Here is a 21729-nt window from a genome sequence, read left to right on the forward strand (position 1 = left end):
TAAGAATAGAGGGAAGGACGCTAGTCATCACACCCACCGCCAACTCTTGGGCTACTCTTTTACCAACGAATAGTGGGAATAACGGACACTTTATAACGCCCCCGAGGCTGAAAGGGCGAGCATATTTGGTGTGATGGGGGTTCGAACCCGCGACCCGCAGATTTTGAGTTGGGCGCCTTAACCACCTGGCCATGCCAGGCCAGATAGAATGTTAACAAGGTCGTTTACTTTACTTTTGACTTGGAAAGTATTTCGGTTTAAACCCTAAGCCACTAGCTTGAGAAGGGCTAGGAGCTCGTAGGAAACCGGGGGTGTTTAGAAATATATTTCTCTTCTCCCCACTCGCAGTATGAGAATTAATTAAAATAGCTAATTAGGACATGTCTGAACTTGTACCCGAGCTTATAAACACTAATCAGAACATTTTGAAAATTATTCTAAGCCTACTGTCACAGTCTGAATTTCTGACCATTTATCGGATACAGAATTGAGTAGAAAATATGCAATAACTAAATGCTAACTAAAATGTCATGTCAGATATTGAAAATATACATTTAGTGTTCTTTACCACTATATGTAAAGTGAAAGGACTATGTTAACACTTTTAAATTCAGTGACATACAAAAACTCTAGTTAAAGTATGATGAACATTACACTTATGTAGAGTTTGAACCGTTTATTTTCAATATGAAGTATAATGTAAATACACAGATAGTGAGAATATATTGTAATTGACTTTCCTTTTATGCGAAATAGACTTGGCCAACTCGGAAGTGACCTTTTCTCATTAGTCATATGCTGATCAATGACCTTTCTCTCTCTTTTCTATAACTTCTTTTTCTCTGTCTACCCTTCCCACGTGACGAGCTTTGTATTTCTTAATGGACAAATATTAGTTATTTAGACATCAGTTTCAATGTTTTATGAAATTTTAATGGAAAATAGATGGATAAACTGTATGTGATTCATTTATTATATTTAGTTGTAGCAAAATGAATTAGTCTCATTCAGATATTGTATAGTATGTATCATGACTTGTGAAAGCAAAACAGCAGGTGTTCTATGGAACATTGTCTGGAAGAAGCTATGAACACTTTAGAAATTTATTCGATAGTTTCACAAGAATTGTGCACGTGAAAGACGTTTGGAGGTGTGTTTGCCAGTGATAAACTATCTGATCATGCAGAAAAAAAATTATACATCATCATTCTGGATCCAGTCATAAATCTGGTAGCCACTGGGTCTGTATTTACATTGGTCGAGATGAGAAAGAAGAATATTTCGTTCCATTAGGACTGACTCCACATAATCTCAACATAGGAAAATCACCAAAACGAGCTGTCCAACGTAAACTTACAACAACAAAAAAGTATTGTAAGGACCACATTCGTCTGTGTGTGGACAATATTGTATATATAATGTACTTGGTATTTATGTCTACATATGTCCAAGAAAGTCCAGTCCTCAAAGATTTATGAATAAAAGGTAAGTGTTGTTATTCTATGGTAGGGATTAATCACATTTGTTATGTAGCAAAATGATTTACTATAGACTTGATTAACAAACGAAAACTATAATCTGTATTTTAATTCATTCAATAAAAATATTAGGTATGATAAAATTATTTCCTGATAGATAATTGTAAATTATTTGTTTCATTGAAACGAATGTGTGATAAAATCTGACATGTGTAACACTGTTATGATAGTTTTATCCCTAAATTATAGTTTTACTTAGGACATTGATGATGTAATAACATGTTGAAACACTTGAAAACAATTCTACTTATTATCGTTGTAGACTTGTGTCCAAAAGAAAACTCCAATCTAAATTTGGATCCCACATAGATAGTAATGATATGTTTGTTCATGATTTTGTTGTAAAACGTTTTCATGTAAATACGTCCTTAATAGACATGTCTTTTTATGTAGGTCAGGTTGCAAAATCTTTATTGTGAGAAAATTAATAAATTGTGAAAAAAAGAAATTATGTGTTCAGATTTTTATTATAATCATATCTCCGATAATCTTTGTAATAATCACTTGATTTATAATTAAAGAGTCAAACAGTAAGTTTTAATTATTGCATAATATTTAAATGAACATGATTTTTAGGTCATTTCAAATATAAATGGTCTGGAAATGCATAAAATTAGTGTTTTATACCGACTGTGTTAAATATAGTCATGTTGATCAAATTCGTGCACCCTCTGGTGACGTTTTGTGAAACTATGACGTCATCGTCAGTCACGGCGGACTAGCAACACGCCATCTTGTGACACCTTGTGAAACTATGATGTCATCTTCTTTGGTAACATCATTATTTCCTCTCCTAGGTCGACACACATGTAACAGCCTCTGGCGGCGTGCCGCGCTGTATACGGGATAACTACTAATGAGTGAGAGAAAGTTTTTTAATCTGACCTTCGTACATCTGTTACAGAGAAAGCTTGTTATCCAACGTGTGATTCTTTCTGGTACATTAAATTGATATGGTTTATAGAGTAAGCCGTTGTGCAAGACACTATCGAAGGCTTTTATAACATCGATTTTAGGTTTAAAACCCTTGAATATTATTTTCGTGAGTCTCACTTTGTGATAATCGGTTTGGCGTTTACGGCGTGCCGCGTTTTATATGTCAGTGATATTATTGTTAGTTTCAAGGTAATATAGTTGCCTGTTAGTGATTATTTTCTCGAACAGTTGACCCGTACAATTTAATAGACTAATAGGTCGTACGTGTTTGGGTTTTGTTAGTCCGTCGTTGTTTTGGGGATTACAATAATAATAACATTTAGGGTAATACCCTGCTTTAAATGAGAAGTTATATAGGACGGTGGGATACGAAATGTATTTATATAAAAGATATTTTAGGACAAGGGTAGTGATTGTGTCATTTGCCGGTTTTTAAGTGTTATCATATGGGGTTTTCACCTCTGTGCATCGAATGAGTTGAGTTTCGCTATGGGGTTTCACCTCCGCGTCTGCAATGGGTCGAGTGATGTCACTGGGAGAAAAAGGCAAAGTTTATGAGTATGTATTTAGGACACAGGGAAACATGGTTTGAATGTATGACAATTCGAAGAGATAAAATTATTTACGCTGTTGAAATGCTCATTTTCAAATGATGGTAGGTCGGGTTTTGAATAATTCCGCAAGGTAATTTTTAAACAGATTAGCTTTACTTAAGTCTGTATTAGCTGTAACATTATTATATTTACTGGTGTTATTGTTCTATGTTTGAGAGGTATTGTATATAGATTTGATTGTTTCCCATAAGGTGGAAGGATTTGTTTTACGCTCACTTATAGGTTGGCAAAAATGATCCCAATCGTTATTCTGTTGCTGTTTAATTAATGCTTTGATATGGTTACTTTCTTTATTAATGAGCGTTTTGATTTGGCGGTCACGTGTACTAATAAATTGAATGGTTAGGATTAGCTTCCATATTTTGAGATCAGGCGAAACTCCCTGGTTTGGAATTTTGGCAGTTATAGCGGACTTAACTGGTGTTGCAATATCGGATACAATTTTTTCTAATGTATATTCTTAAACGAGCAAAATGGAGTTAAGAATATTAAAAATTAAGCATTTAAATGAACTTGTTTAATAACCGCCTAGTTTTAAAAGATTGTAATTGGTAATAATCATATATTTTTATTTTACTCAAGAGAAATATTAATAACGCAGAAGATTTAAGTAAGTCGTATATGACAATAATAGTTATGATAAACAATGGGACGAACAAACCGCATTTATGGCAAGATAGACGTTACTTCTTAAAATTCATAACATGTATTAATATTACGTAATTATTTTATTTATGACTATCACTTGGAAGGAACATTTTCACACGCTAAGAGTTTTTATCTATTCTTGTAAATTAGCACAATTTTCCGTACGTCTCTCAAACCAGTATTCAGTTCCAACTTCGGACATTGGTTCCATTGCACATGTTTCCTCGTTCAAATCGTACTTCAGAATAGAGCAATATCCAGAGCCGTCATAATATTGTTTTATGTTGATGCCCTTACAATTCTCATATTTATAACACAGATTACGACAGCCTGTTACTAGATATGAACTTGAATCCCAAGTATCGATAATGCCTTCATCTGGACTGCAACTAAGTTGAATGCTGGCATGAAGCTCAAATGTTCCTTGAAGTGAGAGAAATAAAATATGTATCAACTCATAAAGAACAAATAACATCACGAAAGTGAACAGAATGCACGGACCACATCTGTTCATAAAACATAAAGTAGTTATCTTGATACAAAACTCCTACATTCAAGGAACACAAAGATACAAAAAGACAAAAATTTGCAGTAACTCACAGAGGACAAACAATATATACGAAAATGAGCTTATTATCAAACCACTACAGCTTTATACCGCCCTGCATTAAACACCTTTGTGGGTATCAGTGTTATTATTTTTAAAGTTCTATTCGTGATTTTCAAGGAAAATATTTAACAAGTGACTTCTGACTTAACCAGAGCGCGTTCGCTCAACCATTATAAGCCAGTTAACTTCGTGACTTTGTTGTATTCCCTGCAATGTTGTTATAATACAAGTTATTTGATGATGAATCGAACAGTGAAGAGCAACCTTGAAAGAGAGAAGTACTTACAAAGATACAGTGGCTTTCTTAAGTTAAATGAAAGCGATATTTCTCTGAAAATTGGCTTTTAGCTATAAGTTGTTCTAATATAATTTCATTGAAAACACACTGTTTTTCTTCAAAAAGGCTTAAACCAGTCTTTCCAAACTCTGTAAAAATGGCGAAGCGTCAGTTTAGAAGCTGGCCTAAAAGTGCAAGATCGCAAATTTTTTGGAATGTTAGCAGTGTAGCGGGTGTGGATGTGATCATGACGGGATGAACGCAACCGAAAAAGTAAGGCCTAACACAAAATCAAAGAAGGTTTATCTCTGATAAAGGTGACGACGCAAATAAACTCTAGATTGGAAGAACAACATTCACACGCTAACCAGATACTTTAAATTAGATTCCAGAAGAGGGTTCCTAATCGAGAAAAGAGGAGTGTGAAGAACGATGATGGCGGAGGGGCAATAAACAGTGTTGGCGAGCTGTTGATTTGGATTGATTTCATCTACAGCTGCTCGACTTTGGTACTGTGTAACTCTTCACCATTACAGCGTTCTACTTTTCCAACGGCAATAACGTGCTCAGTAGATCGCGTCTCCTGTCTCTGTGCATTACTTATGCTTTTCCGAATTGGCGAGAACCCTACCTACCCAGCAAACTACTGTAGTTTTCTATGGTAACAAGCAATAACTGTTTACTGTAGATTATTGGAAATAATAGTAAATAGAGATATGAATGACATTCCAAAACCTGCTATAGACAAGTCACAGACGTTGATTAGGAAGAACCGATCTCTAAGACCTTTGATAGCTTGTTTGAACTCAACAATTGCTATGAAATTAATACAAGACAATCATACACAAAACATGGCACTCCTGGTTTAAAAATGTTTAGAAATGTTATAATTAAACAAAGTATAACTTAGTTCTCCTGTTATAACACGGTGAGAATAGTGAGTTCTTACTTCATTGCTTCTTAAAAATTAGTTCTTGCATTACTCTTATGGCTGTTCGTATTGAATTCTTACCTGACTGCAAGTGATAAGCTCTTATATTTCCTCTTCTGGCTATTTTATTTATTTTTTATATTATAACATTTTTTGTTGTTGTTGTGTTTTTAGCGCCTTGTTACACAACAGTTTATCTACGCTCTGTCCACCGCAGGGAATCGAACCCCAGATTTTAGCTTTGCAGGTTCGAAAATTTAACGTGGACCGGTCAGGAACTATACTTGTAACAGACAAATATAAAATGAAATATTTTTCGCTTATAACACTCCTCGAAAAGTATATGATGACGAAACTATGCTATAAATAGGCTGTTATGTGTTGTAAACCCGCAGTGGACACAACAGCTAACCCAATGTGGCTTTGTTCTAAAACAAACAAAATTAAGTCTTAATTTTTATTCATTCATTGGTATTGCTTGGCTAAAATATAAAAAATGAAAATGGTCAGTATATATATATATATATTCTGATAAGGTATGGCACATTGAAACATAGAAAGAGAATAAGAATGAAAGAGAATAAAAGAGGTAGCGAAAATACAACATACCAATATCACAGTGTTGTCCGCATGTACTACGCTGACACAAACACTGGTAGAATCTTCGTGTTTGCAACACCTCCTCTGGTGTGTCTTTACAGAATCCTTTATTTTTACAAGGGTTGTCCTTGCACGTGACTTGTTCCTGGAGTTAAGAAAAATAAAAACAAAAACTTTTATTTTTATAAATATTAATATAAGTTTTATAAAAATTAGATCCATTTATCTTTAAACCTGTTAACCAATCTGTAGAAAAAATGTGAAAGAAATACAAACGAATAATGTAATAGTTTTTGTTTGTTTGTGTGTTGTTAAGCAAAAAGCTACTTAATGGGCTATCTGTGCTGTGCCCACTACAACTATCGACACCCCGTTTTTAGCATAATAGGAAGGTTTTATCTATACCTGTCCCCCAGAAAAAAAATTAAAAAAGAGGACTTTTTTCAGAAAGAGTTAAATATCAGTTAAGTCACATCATATCGCGGGTTCGAATCCCCGTCACACCAACCATGCTCGCCCTATCAGCCGTGGGGCGTTATAATGTGGCGGAAAATCCCACTATTCATTAGTAGAAGAGTAGCCCAAGAGTTGGCGATGGGTGGTGATGACTAGCTTCCTTCATACTGCTAAATAAGGGACGGCTAGCGCAGATAACCCTCGTGTAGCTTTGCGCGTAATTTAAAGCAAACATATCATTTCATATGTTTTGGTTCAAATTGATTGGATTCTAATCATTAGGGGAGGAGCACAAATAATTACCAAAGTCTTTGTTCTAGAAAATGTTGTTCTTTTTTATTGCATTTTCATGAGTGTATTATTATCATTACCTTTTTCTTCAGAGGCTGGTATTGAGTAGGAAAGTTGATTTTCAAGTTTAGAATAAATAAAATGACACTTTCACAGTTTCAAATCACTGTAAATAAACTTTTCAGAGGCACAACTCTCCTGAAATTTGAGTAAGAACAAAATTTCATTGTTTTTCCTGGCTTTTCATGGTTAAGGCCAAAATACGTTTTATTTCCTGTGACATTGAAAATTCTGGAATTTGAATGTTGGAAAAGTAAAAACTCGACTTGAGTTTGATGTTGCTTCTTTTTTACTTCTTGAAAAGTCTAATCAAGTAAAATATGTTTCAGTGTTGTTCTTTTTTAATTCGCAACATTCTTATGTACTTTTTACCACAAATCAGAAAACTACATATTATTTTATACTTTTGTTGTTGTTGTTAAGCAAAAAGCTATACAATGGATTATCTGTACATTTCTCACCGCGGTTATCGAAACTCGATTTTCAGCGTTATCAGACCTCGGACCCGCCCCTAAGCCATCGGATACTTTGTAATTTTTATACAAAATATATTTTCAGGAAAAAACAACAACTTTCAAATAACTTATTACATACTTAAAACACTTGTTAGTTATCTTTCTCCATCTATACTTTGCCTCCCGGTGATTCGGCAGTACGCTTAAAGGCTTTTAACGCTAAAATTCGTGGTTCGCAATCCGCGGTGGGCACAGAGCAGGTAGCCCATTGCGTAGTTTTCCGCTGCAAAGCAAATAATAGTAGAAAGAATAATGTGCTTTTCGAGAAGAAGTCGGTAAGAATCTGGTCAAAACTGTGTACCAGTTATTCTGATTTTACTGATTATCGTATTAAATAACTTAAGTACATAAGCAAGCCTTGTTCCTATTGCCTTCTTTACTTACAATATTGATATACAATGAAGCGTTCGGCTTATTAGGTGTATCTTAGATGACGGCCCGGCATAGCCAAGTGGTTAAGGCACTCGACTCGCAATCAGAGGGTCGCGGGTTCGAATCCCTGTCGCACCAAACATGCTCGCCCTTTCAGCCGTGGGGGTGTTATAATGTTACGGTCAATCCCACTATTCGTTGGTAAAAGAGTAGCCCAAGAGTTGGCGGTGGATGGTGATGACTAGCTGCCTTCCCTCTAGTCTTACACTGCTAAATTAGGGACGGCTAGCGCAGATAATCCTCGTGTAGCTTTGCGCGAAATTCAAAAACAAACAATCTTAGATGACGAAAAAAAAAAAAGAGTTTCTTCAACGTCAGATAAAACTTTGTCCAGATCAGTTACGTTCTGTGATAGCTGAAGTTGAACTTTAAATGTGTATCTTTTTTTATCTAATGATATCTTCCAACATGAAATTTTCATTTTTACTCCTTACCAGGTATGGCGGTGCATCAGCTCTTGTCGGAAGTTCATTCTCATGAACGATTTCCTTTGACCTGAAAAAAAAAATTTTTTTTCTTTAATTTTGTCCTAAACAAAGGCCCGGCATGACCAGGTGGTTAGGGCGCTCTACTGCTCACAATCTGAGGGTCGCGATTTCGAATCCCCGTCCCACCAAACATGTTCACCCTTTCAGCTGTGGGGGCGTTATAATGTGACGGTCAATCCCATTATTCGTTGGTATTCCTGGGCGACGATTGCTGACATACTTGCAAGTTATTAACTATTTATTGTTTATTTTCCCTTATTCAGGTACGAATAAATTTGAATTCTACCCACACGAGATCGTACAACATTCTATAAAAAATCAAGCATATTTTATATTTTCACTGAGATGTGCCCACTAAATTACGGAGGCCTAAATATGTAATTTAGTTAAAATATGGTGTTCAAACCAGAACTATGTTCTTGCACTAGGCAACTAGTTTTAGTTTTTTAGATCATCGTTAGATGGCAAGTTTAGTGTGCCTTGCAATCTTAATAATGCATCTAAACAAAACTTTTGTTTAAAAAATACGTTTGCTCTTACCAGGACTAGAACTTCAAAACTAGAATTTCTACTTCATCCCCGTTAAAGAATTGTTGAAGATATTACTTCAGAACAGAGTTTAATTTTTAAAACTACATATAATTACTCTAACTAAGGTATGTGTGAACAAATTAAGCAAAAAATCAAAGTAATTTACCTAACAGCCTGAGTTGCGAAGAGAATGCCAGCTATAAGAGTGATCAGATACATCTTCATTGATGTTGTGGCAGAAATATATTGAATAATTATTTCGAGATGTTAATGTTGTTTTTATATAGACATCAAAGAGACAATTACAAAAATACAATGACATACGAAATTCGGTGTGCGGAGTTATCTTCATACAGTCCAACAGGTGTTTTGATTCCGTGGGAATGTCGCATCATGGGCATCGAAGCATCATCAGTTGCAAATAAACGATATTTCACAACGAGTTTGAGCAAGCTCGTGTAGATTAGAAGGAATTCGAATTCTGCCTACAAATTTATCTCTTGCAAATTTAACTAACTTCAAACGTTTCATGTTTGTTTAGGTTACAACACTATTGCCCAACGTATATCGCAACAGGAACTGTGAACACACGAGTTTATTATCAAGCTCTTCCAATGTTTTCGATTCTGGACTTTTGTCTCTCCGTATCTCTGGTGAAATGGACAACAAAAGAATGTCACAACTGCAGAATAGAAAATGATACAACTGAAAAAATACGTCTCTTTTAATCAAGAACAAAGGTGCTTTCTCTTGTAGGTCATTATGCTAATCTGAAAGATATTTTTTTATTTCAACAGGTCAAGAGGTTTTATTAGTAGTGACTTATTTCATGAACTTGTTAGATGAAGAACTTCTGGTATTGTTCTTTCCGGAAGTTAAATACTTCTTTACATTTTTCTTACATACCATTTGAGTTACCATGGTTATAGCATACAGAAACTTAAGCATTTGAACAATATTCGTTTGTAAAATGTTACTTATCTTCATATCTATTTTTGAAATCAGTTTAGTATTACTGCGTTATATGCACTTGACACTAAATAGTCATGTTTTATCCAGCATTGTGTATTCCAAATTAATGGAAATCAGCTTTTTTTCTTTCTATTCCACTTTAAAAGCAGATAGTAGAGGGCGTTTTACTTGTTGATATCCCTGGCTCGGCGCAGTTCGGACACAAAAGTGACTCTGGGTCTCCTTAAACTCAGTTTACTACTATACAAAGAATGTGAAGTAAATTCAGAACATCGTAATAATATAAAACAATATCGTGTATAATAAAAGAAGTTAATGAAAAAGTGTTCTGGCAACATGATACTGAAGATGACCACAAATGTGTCGAAACTAGTTTCTGAAATATCAAAACTTCTGACAGATTGTTCCATTTGCTGCGGTTTTTCATTATCATCTCATCGTCTAAGCCTTTTTTGATGATTAAAAGACGTTAAAATATTTAAAAATATGAACATTTATAATGTTAATTCAACAGATTACTGCTAGTAAATTTTAAATAATGAAATAAAAGGAGTAAAACTCATACTTTCATGAAATATGTTACAGTTTTTTGGAGAAGCGTTTCGTAATTCTCTCCTACAGAAGGTTATTGTTAATCGAACTTAGAACTTTTGATGTTTTATTGTTATTTTAATCATAATAATATGAACTTCAGAATTTATGTTTTTTGTAAATTTTTTTCGGGAAGATCATTAGTGTAGTTTTACAAAAACCTTGAGAGACCAGAAGCTGATCATAATGATGATATGAAAAGTATGTAAGAAACACAAAAATTGGGCTCGCTGAAGCATAAGGCTGATAAACTCATATGTAAAAAGGCTGCGTCGAATGATATCACTCTCGATAGGTCGTTCTTTTTTTCATCTCAGAAAATACACACTGTTTGCTATCTACTGAAGTTATAATTTCCGTCTGTTTGTTTATCGCCTTGATTGTAAGAAAACTGAATATAATGTTGTCTAATTGGGCACAGTATTTAGTTTTGTCTGACCCTGGAAATATTCTGTCTTTTACAGAAAAAAGAAAGTTATATTTGAACGAAAATAAATATTAGGTAAATATATTACACATGTAGTGGTAAGAGCAATGCAAGGAAATGAAAGTTAACAAATTCTTAAATCACTGGAATGGTGGCTGGATACGTCGTTATTAAATAATAATTAGAACATCTCTTCATTAGCCTCCCTCTGGATTAACGGGAAGTTTGTGGGCTTATAACGTTCAAAAGAAGGTTTCGATACCTGCAGTGTGAAGAGCACAGCCCATTGTGTATATTTGTGCTTAATAATGAACAAACAGTAGCTTTGCATTAATTAAAAAAAAAACAATTTATTTATTTTCAAATTGTGGGCTTGTTTTTTCTGTAATATAAATTACTTCCATGTTGAATACAAGCTTGTGATATGACCTTTGTTTGTTGTTAAGCGCGAAGCTACAAAATGGGCTATTTGTGCTGTGCCTACCGCAGGAATCGAACGCCTAATTTTACCGTTACGAACTCTCAAGTTTACCGCTGACTCACCAGAGGTCATGATTTTGGACCCAGCCAAACTCTAAAAGTTATTCTGGCGCCGGTTACTGGAATTTTTAACCTGAACGGCATCGTATGTGCCCTTGGGCTAAACGGCCAGGTCAGAGAACCATAAAAATCAGGAATAGCGTTTCCCAATTTCGGATTACTCACCAGGATTGGCTGGCACCTTTATGATGCGTCTACGGCTGAAAGTGTACGCTATTAGCAACATCCTGTCTCGAACTCTGGACCCTTCGATATGAGACCTGACGTAATATTCTTGGAAATAGTATTTTGTTTTAATTTTTTAAGTTCTGTTGTATCCTCACAAAACTCAAAAACATACTTTCAAATATATATTGAACTTCATTCCCTTGATTTTACTTCGATCACGTCAAGTTTTTTAATATATGACATTGCCATATATCTTTATCTAATCACTTAATTGTCTTATCATATATTTTGTATGAAATGAAGATTTTTCATATCACTTAATACAGCTTTATTCCGTGACTTTTGTCCAAATTACACGACAAATTGTATGCGTTCCTACAATGGGATTTCTGCTTCATTCTTTAATATTGGAAAACTTTTTCTGTCAGAAAGATGAAGCTTTTGTTTGAACTCATATTCTTATTTTTCACTGGAGTTTTTATTGCTCAGCTAAATTTCTACACATTTGATTCATCACCAATTTTCAAATTCTCTTCACACCTAACTATTTATAAGTTGGGATGAATTTACCCCAGTACCCTGATGATACAACTTTCCCCTGGATCCTGATGATACAACTTTTTTGTCTTTTAGATAACTTAACTTCATTTATAAACATCACAAATTTTGTCTAATCCATATTCGCAATAATACTCTTTTTCCATAAAACACTTTTTGCATAATTAATCTTCCTCATAACACACTTACAGAAATCAGATCTATTCACCTGCAAGTAACAACAGTAATAAATCATTTAGGTCTTCAGTAATAATAACTCCTGCTCCTCAGTGACACAGCGGTATGTCTGCGCAGTTATACCACTAGAAACCGAGTTTCGATACCCGTGGTGGGTAGAGAACAGATAGCCCATTGCTTAGCTACAAACAAACAATAACTCCTTCCAGCTTAGAGTTATTCATTATTTCTTCAAATATATTGATGTACAAAGAAAATATTATTGAGCTAACCACATGCTATTACGTTAACCCTAATTCATATTTAAATTTTTCGTTAATACATACATATAATAACTTATAGGCCAATTTCATCGATTCGAAACGCTCCAAACAATTGTTGGGTTCCGCCATATTGGATCGCATGGTTCGTTGATATAAAATGGACCTTATTGTTTTCATTTTTTTGTGATAAGGTCTAAGTTTACTTACGTTACACAAACAATTAAATTGTGGTTAAATCTTGATGCACCTTCGAGTGCAAGTTAACAATCGACAGCTTTTAGATTTTTTTTTTTTTTTACAGAATACCAAAAGAATTGGAGAGGAGACAGCAATGAATCCAGGTCATTCAGCGAGAAAACTGGTAGCCATCCAAAACTGACCACTTCTGTGGAGCTCACTTTCAGACAGACAAACATTAAATTGGTCCGAAACGGCTTTTCGCTTCCTTTCTATTCAGACTATTAGCAGTCCTGGTCTTCTGATTGAAAGAAAAAGTACCAACAGCAATCAGTGAACACCCGAAAACAGAAAAGTTACAGCTACACACGATATATTTGCGTTTGCCGTCATACAGTAATAGAAAAATGTCAATCCAATGAAATAGTTAGGGATGCCTAATACCTTTGTTCAATACTGTATACATACTACCAAGGGTATCACAAAACAGGTTTCCAATTTAACCACTGGATACAAGCAAAAAATAAATTTTTTTCTTCTTTACACAATAATTTTTAATTATCAAAAATTGAAGGCGACGCAACCTTTTTGTTGAGTTTAATATATTTAACAAGAACCTTCCTTTTAAATGTCAGAGGTAACTGTGAAATTGTACAAATATGTTGTTTTTTTAACTTAATCGAAATTACTTTTGTAATATCTTCCCCGCATGTAATAATCAATATCGTTTGGTCGTGTCTTGTAATTACATAAAGAAAATACAAATTGCCCACAAACGAAACCTACCTGTGCAATGTACAGGTAAAACTGCCCTTGAGCATTCAGAAAATTATTTTCATATGAACGCAGTGTCCTAAGACTGATAACGCACTGTGAATATTTTCTTTTTATAAGTATAATTAACGAAATAACTATTTTTTTATTTCACTTATTAAGCTTTAGCTTCTTATGAGTTTTAACTTTAAATAATCACAAGCTGTCTTCTTTCAGGTTTAATTATTAATGTAATTTAGAAATAAGTTTGAAAATGTATTCAACTAGCATAAAATATCCGCGCTTCGACATGATGCTCAAAGGCTCACTCATGATTCACAGACTCCTCAATGTACCAATAAATCACCTCCATTATCTTCAATTTCTTCTATAGTTATATCAAAGAATGTTGTACACCAAAAAAAAAAAAATTACGCTAAGACACCCACCCGTGGTATCTGAGCGCGTGTGGCAAGTTAGAACCCGTTAACTTATCAGCGGGGTTATGAAAACGTTTCAAAAACAGACGGCCTCGGATCCAGAGACCAAGAAACAAAATCCAATGTAAGATCGTAGTTCATAGACCTTGCAAACCTACTCTTAGACTCCTATCATGACTGACTAACTTACCGGAATGTTTTTACCCCTCTTGGTCGTCCAACTACACCATATAGATAAAAACACCCTTGGGTCACTCCGAGACCACCTGTCGAGTTTGGTCTCGCTAGCTCCAAAACTGTGGGAGGAATTTGCAGACAACAAATACAAACCATTTCACGACATGAATTACTATAGGATATCTGTGTTCGCGTTGCAGGGAAGCCTTTCACAACGATGGCAGTGTTTATTCCTAATGAGGAACTTTTTTTTTAGATGATAATTTTGAGATAATGTTTTGGTTTTTCTACGTAGTTTTAAAGCCACTGAAACAGGTTGTTTATGATTATACGAAGTAGTACTAAAAATAACTTATGTGTCATTTTCACACCTACTGTTCTCAGTTATTTAAGTTGTTCATCTTTATATATATGTACATGCACACACACTTTACAGGCATCCAGTACTCCAAACTTATTTTGAGATAAATCTTGGGGCCTCTCTGACATTCACTGTTTTGATTTTTCTGGGAAGATAGACAGGGTAATCTTGCAAGTTTATTGTGGCTAAACAGCGATATACAGCCACAGAAGTAAAACAGTGAATGTCGGAGAATACCCAGGATTATAAAAAAAAAAGTTTTTTTTTTTCAAAACACTTTATCCTACTCAGGATACAATAGTCACATGACTTTATCCTGTACATATAGACATAATGCCGTAGATCTAAGTGAATAACACCAGGAAATGTTAATCTTAGAAAAAAAGGAAAGCACAAAAGGCATTAGACAAATTCAAGAAAGTAGTTAGCCTTCTACATAGACTTCGTGAGTCTGAAGTACAGGTAGCTCTTGAAAATTCAGATGCATACGCCACCAGTGATAACTGTGATAACGCATTATGAATTTTGATCAAGTTGAAACGTGTGAATTTAGTGATAGAGAATGAAAAACTCAGCTATGAAATATACTTTCTTCGACAAGGGAAATGTTATCTCTTAGGGGAAAAAACAACAATGCAAAGCTTTATAAATTTCACAGTGCATTTCTGAAGTTCATTGATTCAAATACATTTTTTTTCCTGGTATCCAGAAATATTCAGTATTTATAACGATGTTAATTATGTCTCTGCACTCGTATTTAGAAGTGGATAAGAGTTGAGTCTGTGTTATGAATTTTTCCTGGTGTTAATGAAACTGTGTCTGTCTGCTCCCTTGATAATGAAATTCAGCAACACGCTCCTGTTTCTGATTTATAAAACCAACAAAATAAAACGATATATGATATAGAAATGAAAGTATCCTATTTTAGACAACACCTAAAAATCAACACAAAACAAGAATAGACTTAGAAACAACATTCATCTGAACATTAGCAATTGATGTGTTCGGAGAAAAACGAAGTTTCATAATAAAAAGGATAACGATACTTAAGATAAACAACATTGTATATTTATATCAGAAGGGGACACAGATAAACGTTTCGGAATTCAACAGATTCCGTTTTCAGTATCTAAAGCAAAATAAAAGCAGTTATGATGGCCACATAAGACCTAGTGCTTGTTCAAAAAATTACAAAACCAGTAAATACCAAGATGATATGTTTCCCACACACACATAATTCGTTTGTTTCGTCTGGAGGATAAAAATATTCTTCAAGTTTATTTTATCTCAAGTTGCGAATATCTTCATATAACTCAGATTTATCTGGATTGCAAATTTATGAGATATATATTACCTGTACACACGAATGTTGTATTTGTAATGAACACGGATTTTTTCAATATATATATATATTATATGTATATCCACTCATTTCTGCAATTATTCGTAAGGTTTCTAAGCACTTGATAAGGGTAAGTGATTTCTTTTCCTTTCTTACGTTTTGGGTGGTGTAGCTTGTAATAAGCAGACTGTAACAGTTGTTCTAAAAACCGTGTTTTGATATTCGTGGTGTGCACAGATAGTCCATTGTGTAGCTTTGTGCTTACAACAATCAAACACACACATTATATTTGTAACAATTGTAATCAGTTTTATATCTCAGTTAGAAAACTATAGAGACTTTTCAGCTGTTCCTTCGTTGCTTCAGCACGTATAGAATTATACAGAGAACTGTTTGGAATGCTGCCATATGACTGGTTAAAGCAACAAAATGGAAGTCTATTGTTTCTTACTGTACGCGCGATAAAAGGTAACAGTTATTAGTTTGTTTGTTTTTAGAGCAAAGTCCCAGCGGGCTATCTGCTGTGTCCACCGCGGGGAATGGAACCCCGATTTTTTTTGCGTTGTAAGCCCGTAAACTTACCGCTTTCCCACTGGGGAGCCAGTTTTTAATTTGAATGAATAGTAACTGACCTTAGGCTTAGTGATGCTACAGAAGCACAGAGAGTTTTACCTAAACTTTAATCAGGAAGGAAATAAACACGTCTTTGTTGAACTTAACCCTTAATTATAGTCTAAGTATACAAAAAGTATGCTTTCCGTCAAGCACAAAACAATGTATCTTTATGTATAATGTTGAGCACAAAACAATGTATGTTTATGTATAATGTTGAGCACAAAACAATGTATGTTTATGTATAATGTTGAGCGTTTTCTATTACGAAAAAGTTTTTTATACTCTACCTCGTTCCTCTTTATTTTTCAACCAAACAATAACTTTAATTAAAATCACTACGGATTATAGATCTTTCTTATAGGGCATTGTCGCCAGGGTGCAACAAAGGGTATGGTAAACCTGTAATACTGTAAAACATGATAAAATGATTTATTATTCATTAAGAAACTACAAATTTATATATATCAAGTTTTTATTTGACATTGCGCAATATTTTTTGTTAAGTTTAAGTAATGTTTAAAAACAGTCTCGGACATTAGTAGTCATACTTATATAGCGTACCACGCCTTCTTAACACAATGATATATATGTTTGTAGTATTTGTAGTTACCAGAATCGGAAATAATATATATAACGTATGTTTGTGTAAAGTTAAGTATCCCAGATAAATCCACATATATTTACAACTACATTATCTTATGTTTAATAATGTAAAGGATTAAACACTCTTCATAAGAACGACTTGCATACGCTATGAAGTGGCATGTCGCCGCAGATGCAACACAATGTATTTAATTAAGACATATACATCTATATTTGATTCACTGCTATTTACCCCTCACGCAACAACGCAACGTCACAAGGACAGTGTTATGGCTGGATAAATATGGCACAGCTTTTTTCAAGGAATGATATTTGTATAGCGAGATTGTTATACGATGTAGAGCCAAACAATAATATTTTTGATAATGATACGCTTCAATATTCTCTATGAAAGTGGGACAACTTCCATGGTAGAGCATTTAGGACAGTAATGAGATCTGAAACCACAACCGAAGCCAGCGTAGAGTAAGCTCCAGAGTAAAGATTATGGTTAGAAAAAAGTCCCCTCTAACCTAAAAAGCCGTTACAATGAGACTACGCATATCTTCTAGTGCATTTATGCTAGTCAAGGATTTTAGTTGTGGGAGACTCAAAAGACAAAACTTCATAACCTTCTTGTCACAATTTAAAACCAATGTCTGTTTCCAAGAAAGGTGTCAAAGAAAGTGGAAAAATAGCAAATTCATTCAACTACATACCCGTCAAGTCCAACAGTGCAGTTTTTCTGGACTTCTGTACCCTTGCTTTGCTTAAACATGGTCTTTGAAACCAATTCTTCATACATTGGAGGATCGGCAGAAAGTATAAAGTTATATGGTCTAATAATGGCATTACTGTCCTTCACAGAAGTTTGCCACAATTGAAACTGTGGTGACATACAACAGCATTTAATTAAGGCCATCAGTCTGAGAATAATTAATGATAGAGAAGGAAATTCAGAGGTCGTGTTGAGAATTGCGAGTGGTGTTCTGGCTGTATACTGTCCTACTGGTTCCCTTTCTTTTCTTTTCCTAGCTACGACATTTGACTTGTCTACCATAGGTGTAATTATCTCTTCACTAGTGCAAAGGAGATCAATATTCTACTAGAAAAGTCATGAAGGATTTGATGTAGAGTGTTCTCTTGTGAGCGTATCAGCTTTCTTGTTTAACTATACCCCTGCACGATCTGACACATATATCTAGGAACTTGTCTTACCATTCGGCTTTCTTGCTTTCTGCTATCTAACTGGAGACGAAACGCTCTGAGTTTTATGCATTAGTGTCATTAATCCTGACAAAACATTATGTTGGAGGCACTATTTATTTGCTTTTTACTGCTTGCAGAAATTCAGAAAATAGCTTATTTCCTGGCCTCCAGCTACCTCCTTTTGATGTTTATAGGAAGTTTAAATTCTCTATCAGCCTTATGCAGAACGTTCTCGATCTAAAAAAATGTACAACTGTCTGTCTCATTACCTGTGGCTATGATTACAGGTGATTGTACACCATGTCTTTTAAATAAGTGCTGACAGCTTTTTCTGGTCCATCGTCTTCCTTATATTTACATTTTAAGTTTGGACAGACTACTACAGATCCCAGTAGCGTCAGATGTTTATACTATTTGGGGACCTGAGATCTGAGGTTGATTAATTATCTTAATGGTGGTTGCATGACACTTGTCCTTGATCAGTCTTCTAAGACACCTTTTAGGAAATCCACTGCTTGGTTTAAAAGCAGTCTTAAACGGGTGTTTTATATCTTCAATCCTATATAGATGCAAAGCACTCATATTGATCATTGGTAGTATATAATCCAATATGAAGTTGATTAGCCTTTGGTAGAGCATAAAGAGGTGGTGCTCTTCAGCTGTATCTCAAGTTGCAATTTTCGGTTTATTGGTGCACTTTGTAGCTCTGGTTATCATAATAGTAAAATGGCCAATAAATTTCAATTGTCTGTCCACGGTTACATCCAGGTACTTTAGTGTTTCTTCCAGAGGGGTGCACCTGTGAGGAATAGTGATGGCTTGTCCTCATCAACATGTCTGTTGTCCAGTATTCAGAACGTGGCTATAATAAAATCTATTAACATTTCTGTGCTATTGCATCATTTGCTTATCTTACTGATGGATTGAGTCTTATTTTCAATTTCCGCTTGCTACAGCCTTTACCATTCACCAGAATGTATTCAGCACATGTTAGCACCTGATATCTGGTGGGACTGTGAAGACTGGCTAGGTTCATGGTGTAATTATTGAAAACGACAGGAAAATGTGGTGATTCTTGAGATAGACTGATATTAATAGTGATCCAGTTTGATTGCCAATTTATATGCTTCATGTTGCGTTTTAGGTATCATTGCATTAAAACTCATCTTAGACATATTAAACAGATGCCTATTCTTAGCATTTTACAATCAAGAATGGGCAGATAGATTCTGTCGTATGTATATTCCAGATTATGAGTTACTACTACTTTCTACAGTCTTCAAAGCTTTTGTATGCATCAGCTATTGCTTCGGTAGTGTTGATCTAGGTTTCTCTTACAATAGCCACTAAATTATGAACGTATCAGTGATTTAATCTGATATGTAAGCCTTCTCTGGGATCTTGTCAATGATATTTTATAAGGTGATGATTCGATAGCCTTTAAGATAAGAGCAATCCTTCATGGACTTGGAAAAGGATTTATAAAAGCATAAGTCTATATTTCAGGGATGCTATCCAACGCCCAGTTGTTTTGATACTCTGACGTTAACGTCCAAAGGTTGGCTTCTGTATAGTTTTATGGGTGCAGATTCTTACACCATACTGGCATATAGCTCCATTTCTGATGTATTTATAGCTCTTTGTATCTCATTAAAACTATAAACAATTTTCATATTTACAAGTAGTTGTAGCTCAGATAGAGACTGTTGCAGCTGAAGCCTCTCCTGTATGTAGCCTTGGTAATATTGGTTAATGTATCTGTACATGAAGGCATTATCTTTGTATTCATCTATAGGGATTGGAGTACCATCACCATCATAAATAACTGACATTACCACACGCTTGTTGAAGTGACAGAATGTAATGATTATAAGATTGGTCTTGCTGCTTAGTGCAATCCATTTCACGTGTCATGCTTTGGAAGTTTATTACCTCTAGAGGCAATACTTTCCTCCTCTGGACTGGTTCATGCCTTATCCACAGGAACTTGGCTTGGGCTTGACTGCGTGGTTTCTAGGCTTTATCAGTATTACTGTTACACCAGTAAGTAATGTTCCTTTTGCACAAGTCTCTGTTTTAACTATTTTCAATGATGGGAATGTACTTGAAGATATGAGCCCTGTCAGAAAGCTTGGAATTCGTGTATGGATTCCTAGAGCTTTTGTTGTTCCCACAGGAACTCACCTGGGCTCTATGTTTTAATGTATCACTGTTTGTAGGGAATTCATTTATTGAATTTCTTTTTAGAATGCATGTTTCTAGCCTTTTCTGCCCCCAAAGGCTGATGATGGGTAAGTAGCCTCTTAGAATGGGGCTGCTACTTCTTAAGAGTGGCACTTTCTGGTCAAGAGGGTATAAAGGTATCCTCTCACTGTCGAGAAGCCTCCATGGTGTAGAACCTTGTACTGATCCAGCCCTGTCTGTAACCAATTTCCACTCTCCAGTGATAGAGTATGATGAAGTGTCCTCTCCGTTTAATGATCTGTCAACCTATCCATTATGTGTTGCACTATTTGGTTTAAGTTGCAGATCTAAGTTGTGTTGGCCATTGATCCCATTTTCTAGAGATTTATCCACCGTAATTTTGTACAGAACTAGGCAATAGGGAGCTTAACTTTGGGACTGGTCTTACCAGTACATTAGTCCCTGTCTCGGACGTGATTCCTTGTGTGATATACCAGAACTTAACTCAAATTAGCTCTAAAATTATATCTATTATTAATCAAGGGATAGTTTTATACTTGGGTTTAAAGCTCAACTCCAAGTAACTGTGATTGTAAGTAAAATTAAACACGACATCTATAACTAGCATCTAGTAACTCCGTACTTATACCTAGAACTGAACATATGGTAACACTATGTTACAAAAGCTAACTCTGTGTTTAAACTAAAGTATGATACCTTATATTAAGCCTACAAAGCTGATGACTCTGCAGTGTACCTAAACTAAATGCATGACACATGTGCACTTATAACTTAACAGCTCGTAACTGTGTAATTTTAGGTTCTTGTTTGTTTGTGTCTAGAGAAAATCTACATTTGGTTATCTGCTGTGTCCACTACATGGAATCGAACCCCGGATTTTAGCATTGTAATTCTATATACTTACCGCTATCCCACCAGGGGGCATCTGTTAAATCTATATTTAATAATGTGTTATGCTAGAACTTATTTAAAGAGCTAAACAAAATCGCTCACATCAACTTATCAGCCACTATGAAAGATTTATATTTCAGTTTTTCAATTCCTTTTCCTTTTTCTCTCTCCCTTTCTAAGCACGGCATGGCCAGGTGGTAAGGGCGCTCGACTCGCAATCTGCGTGTTGCGGGTTCGAATCCCAGTTCCACCAAACACGCTCGCTCTTTCAGCCGTGAGGGCATTATAATGTGACGGTAAATCCCACTATTCGTTGTTAAAAGAGTAGCCTGAGGGTTGGCGGTGGGTGGTGAT

General features: G+C 35.0%; 1 protein-coding gene and 1 long non-coding RNA gene across 2 annotated transcripts; one reads left to right on the plus strand and one right to left on the minus strand.

Moving 5' to 3' along the window:
- The first annotated feature begins 989 nt into the window (after nucleotides 1–989).
- Nucleotides 990–13328, plus strand: LOC111086067. The gene is made up of 3 exons (XR_002610825.1): nucleotides 990–1485; nucleotides 9469–9667; nucleotides 12925–13328. It is a non-coding gene; the product is annotated as an uncharacterized LOC111086067 (long non-coding RNA).
- Nucleotides 3738–9240, minus strand: LOC111086066. The gene is made up of 4 exons (XM_022387473.1): nucleotides 9094–9240; nucleotides 8343–8403; nucleotides 6164–6299; nucleotides 3738–4159 (listed from the first exon to the last, which is right to left on the minus strand). Exons 1-4 carry the CDS (start codon nucleotides 9150–9152, stop codon nucleotides 3870–3872), a joined length of 546 nt encoding a protein of 181 aa, XP_022243181.1. The 5' UTR covers nucleotides 9153–9240; the 3' UTR covers nucleotides 3738–3869.
- Nucleotides 13329–21729: the final 8401 nt, after the last annotated feature.

Source organism: Limulus polyphemus, unplaced genomic scaffold (assembly GCF_000517525.1).
Source record: "Limulus polyphemus unplaced genomic scaffold, Limulus_polyphemus-2.1.2 Scaffold817, whole genome shotgun sequence".
NCBI classification, from domain to species: domain Eukaryota; kingdom Metazoa; phylum Arthropoda; class Merostomata; order Xiphosura; family Limulidae; genus Limulus; species Limulus polyphemus.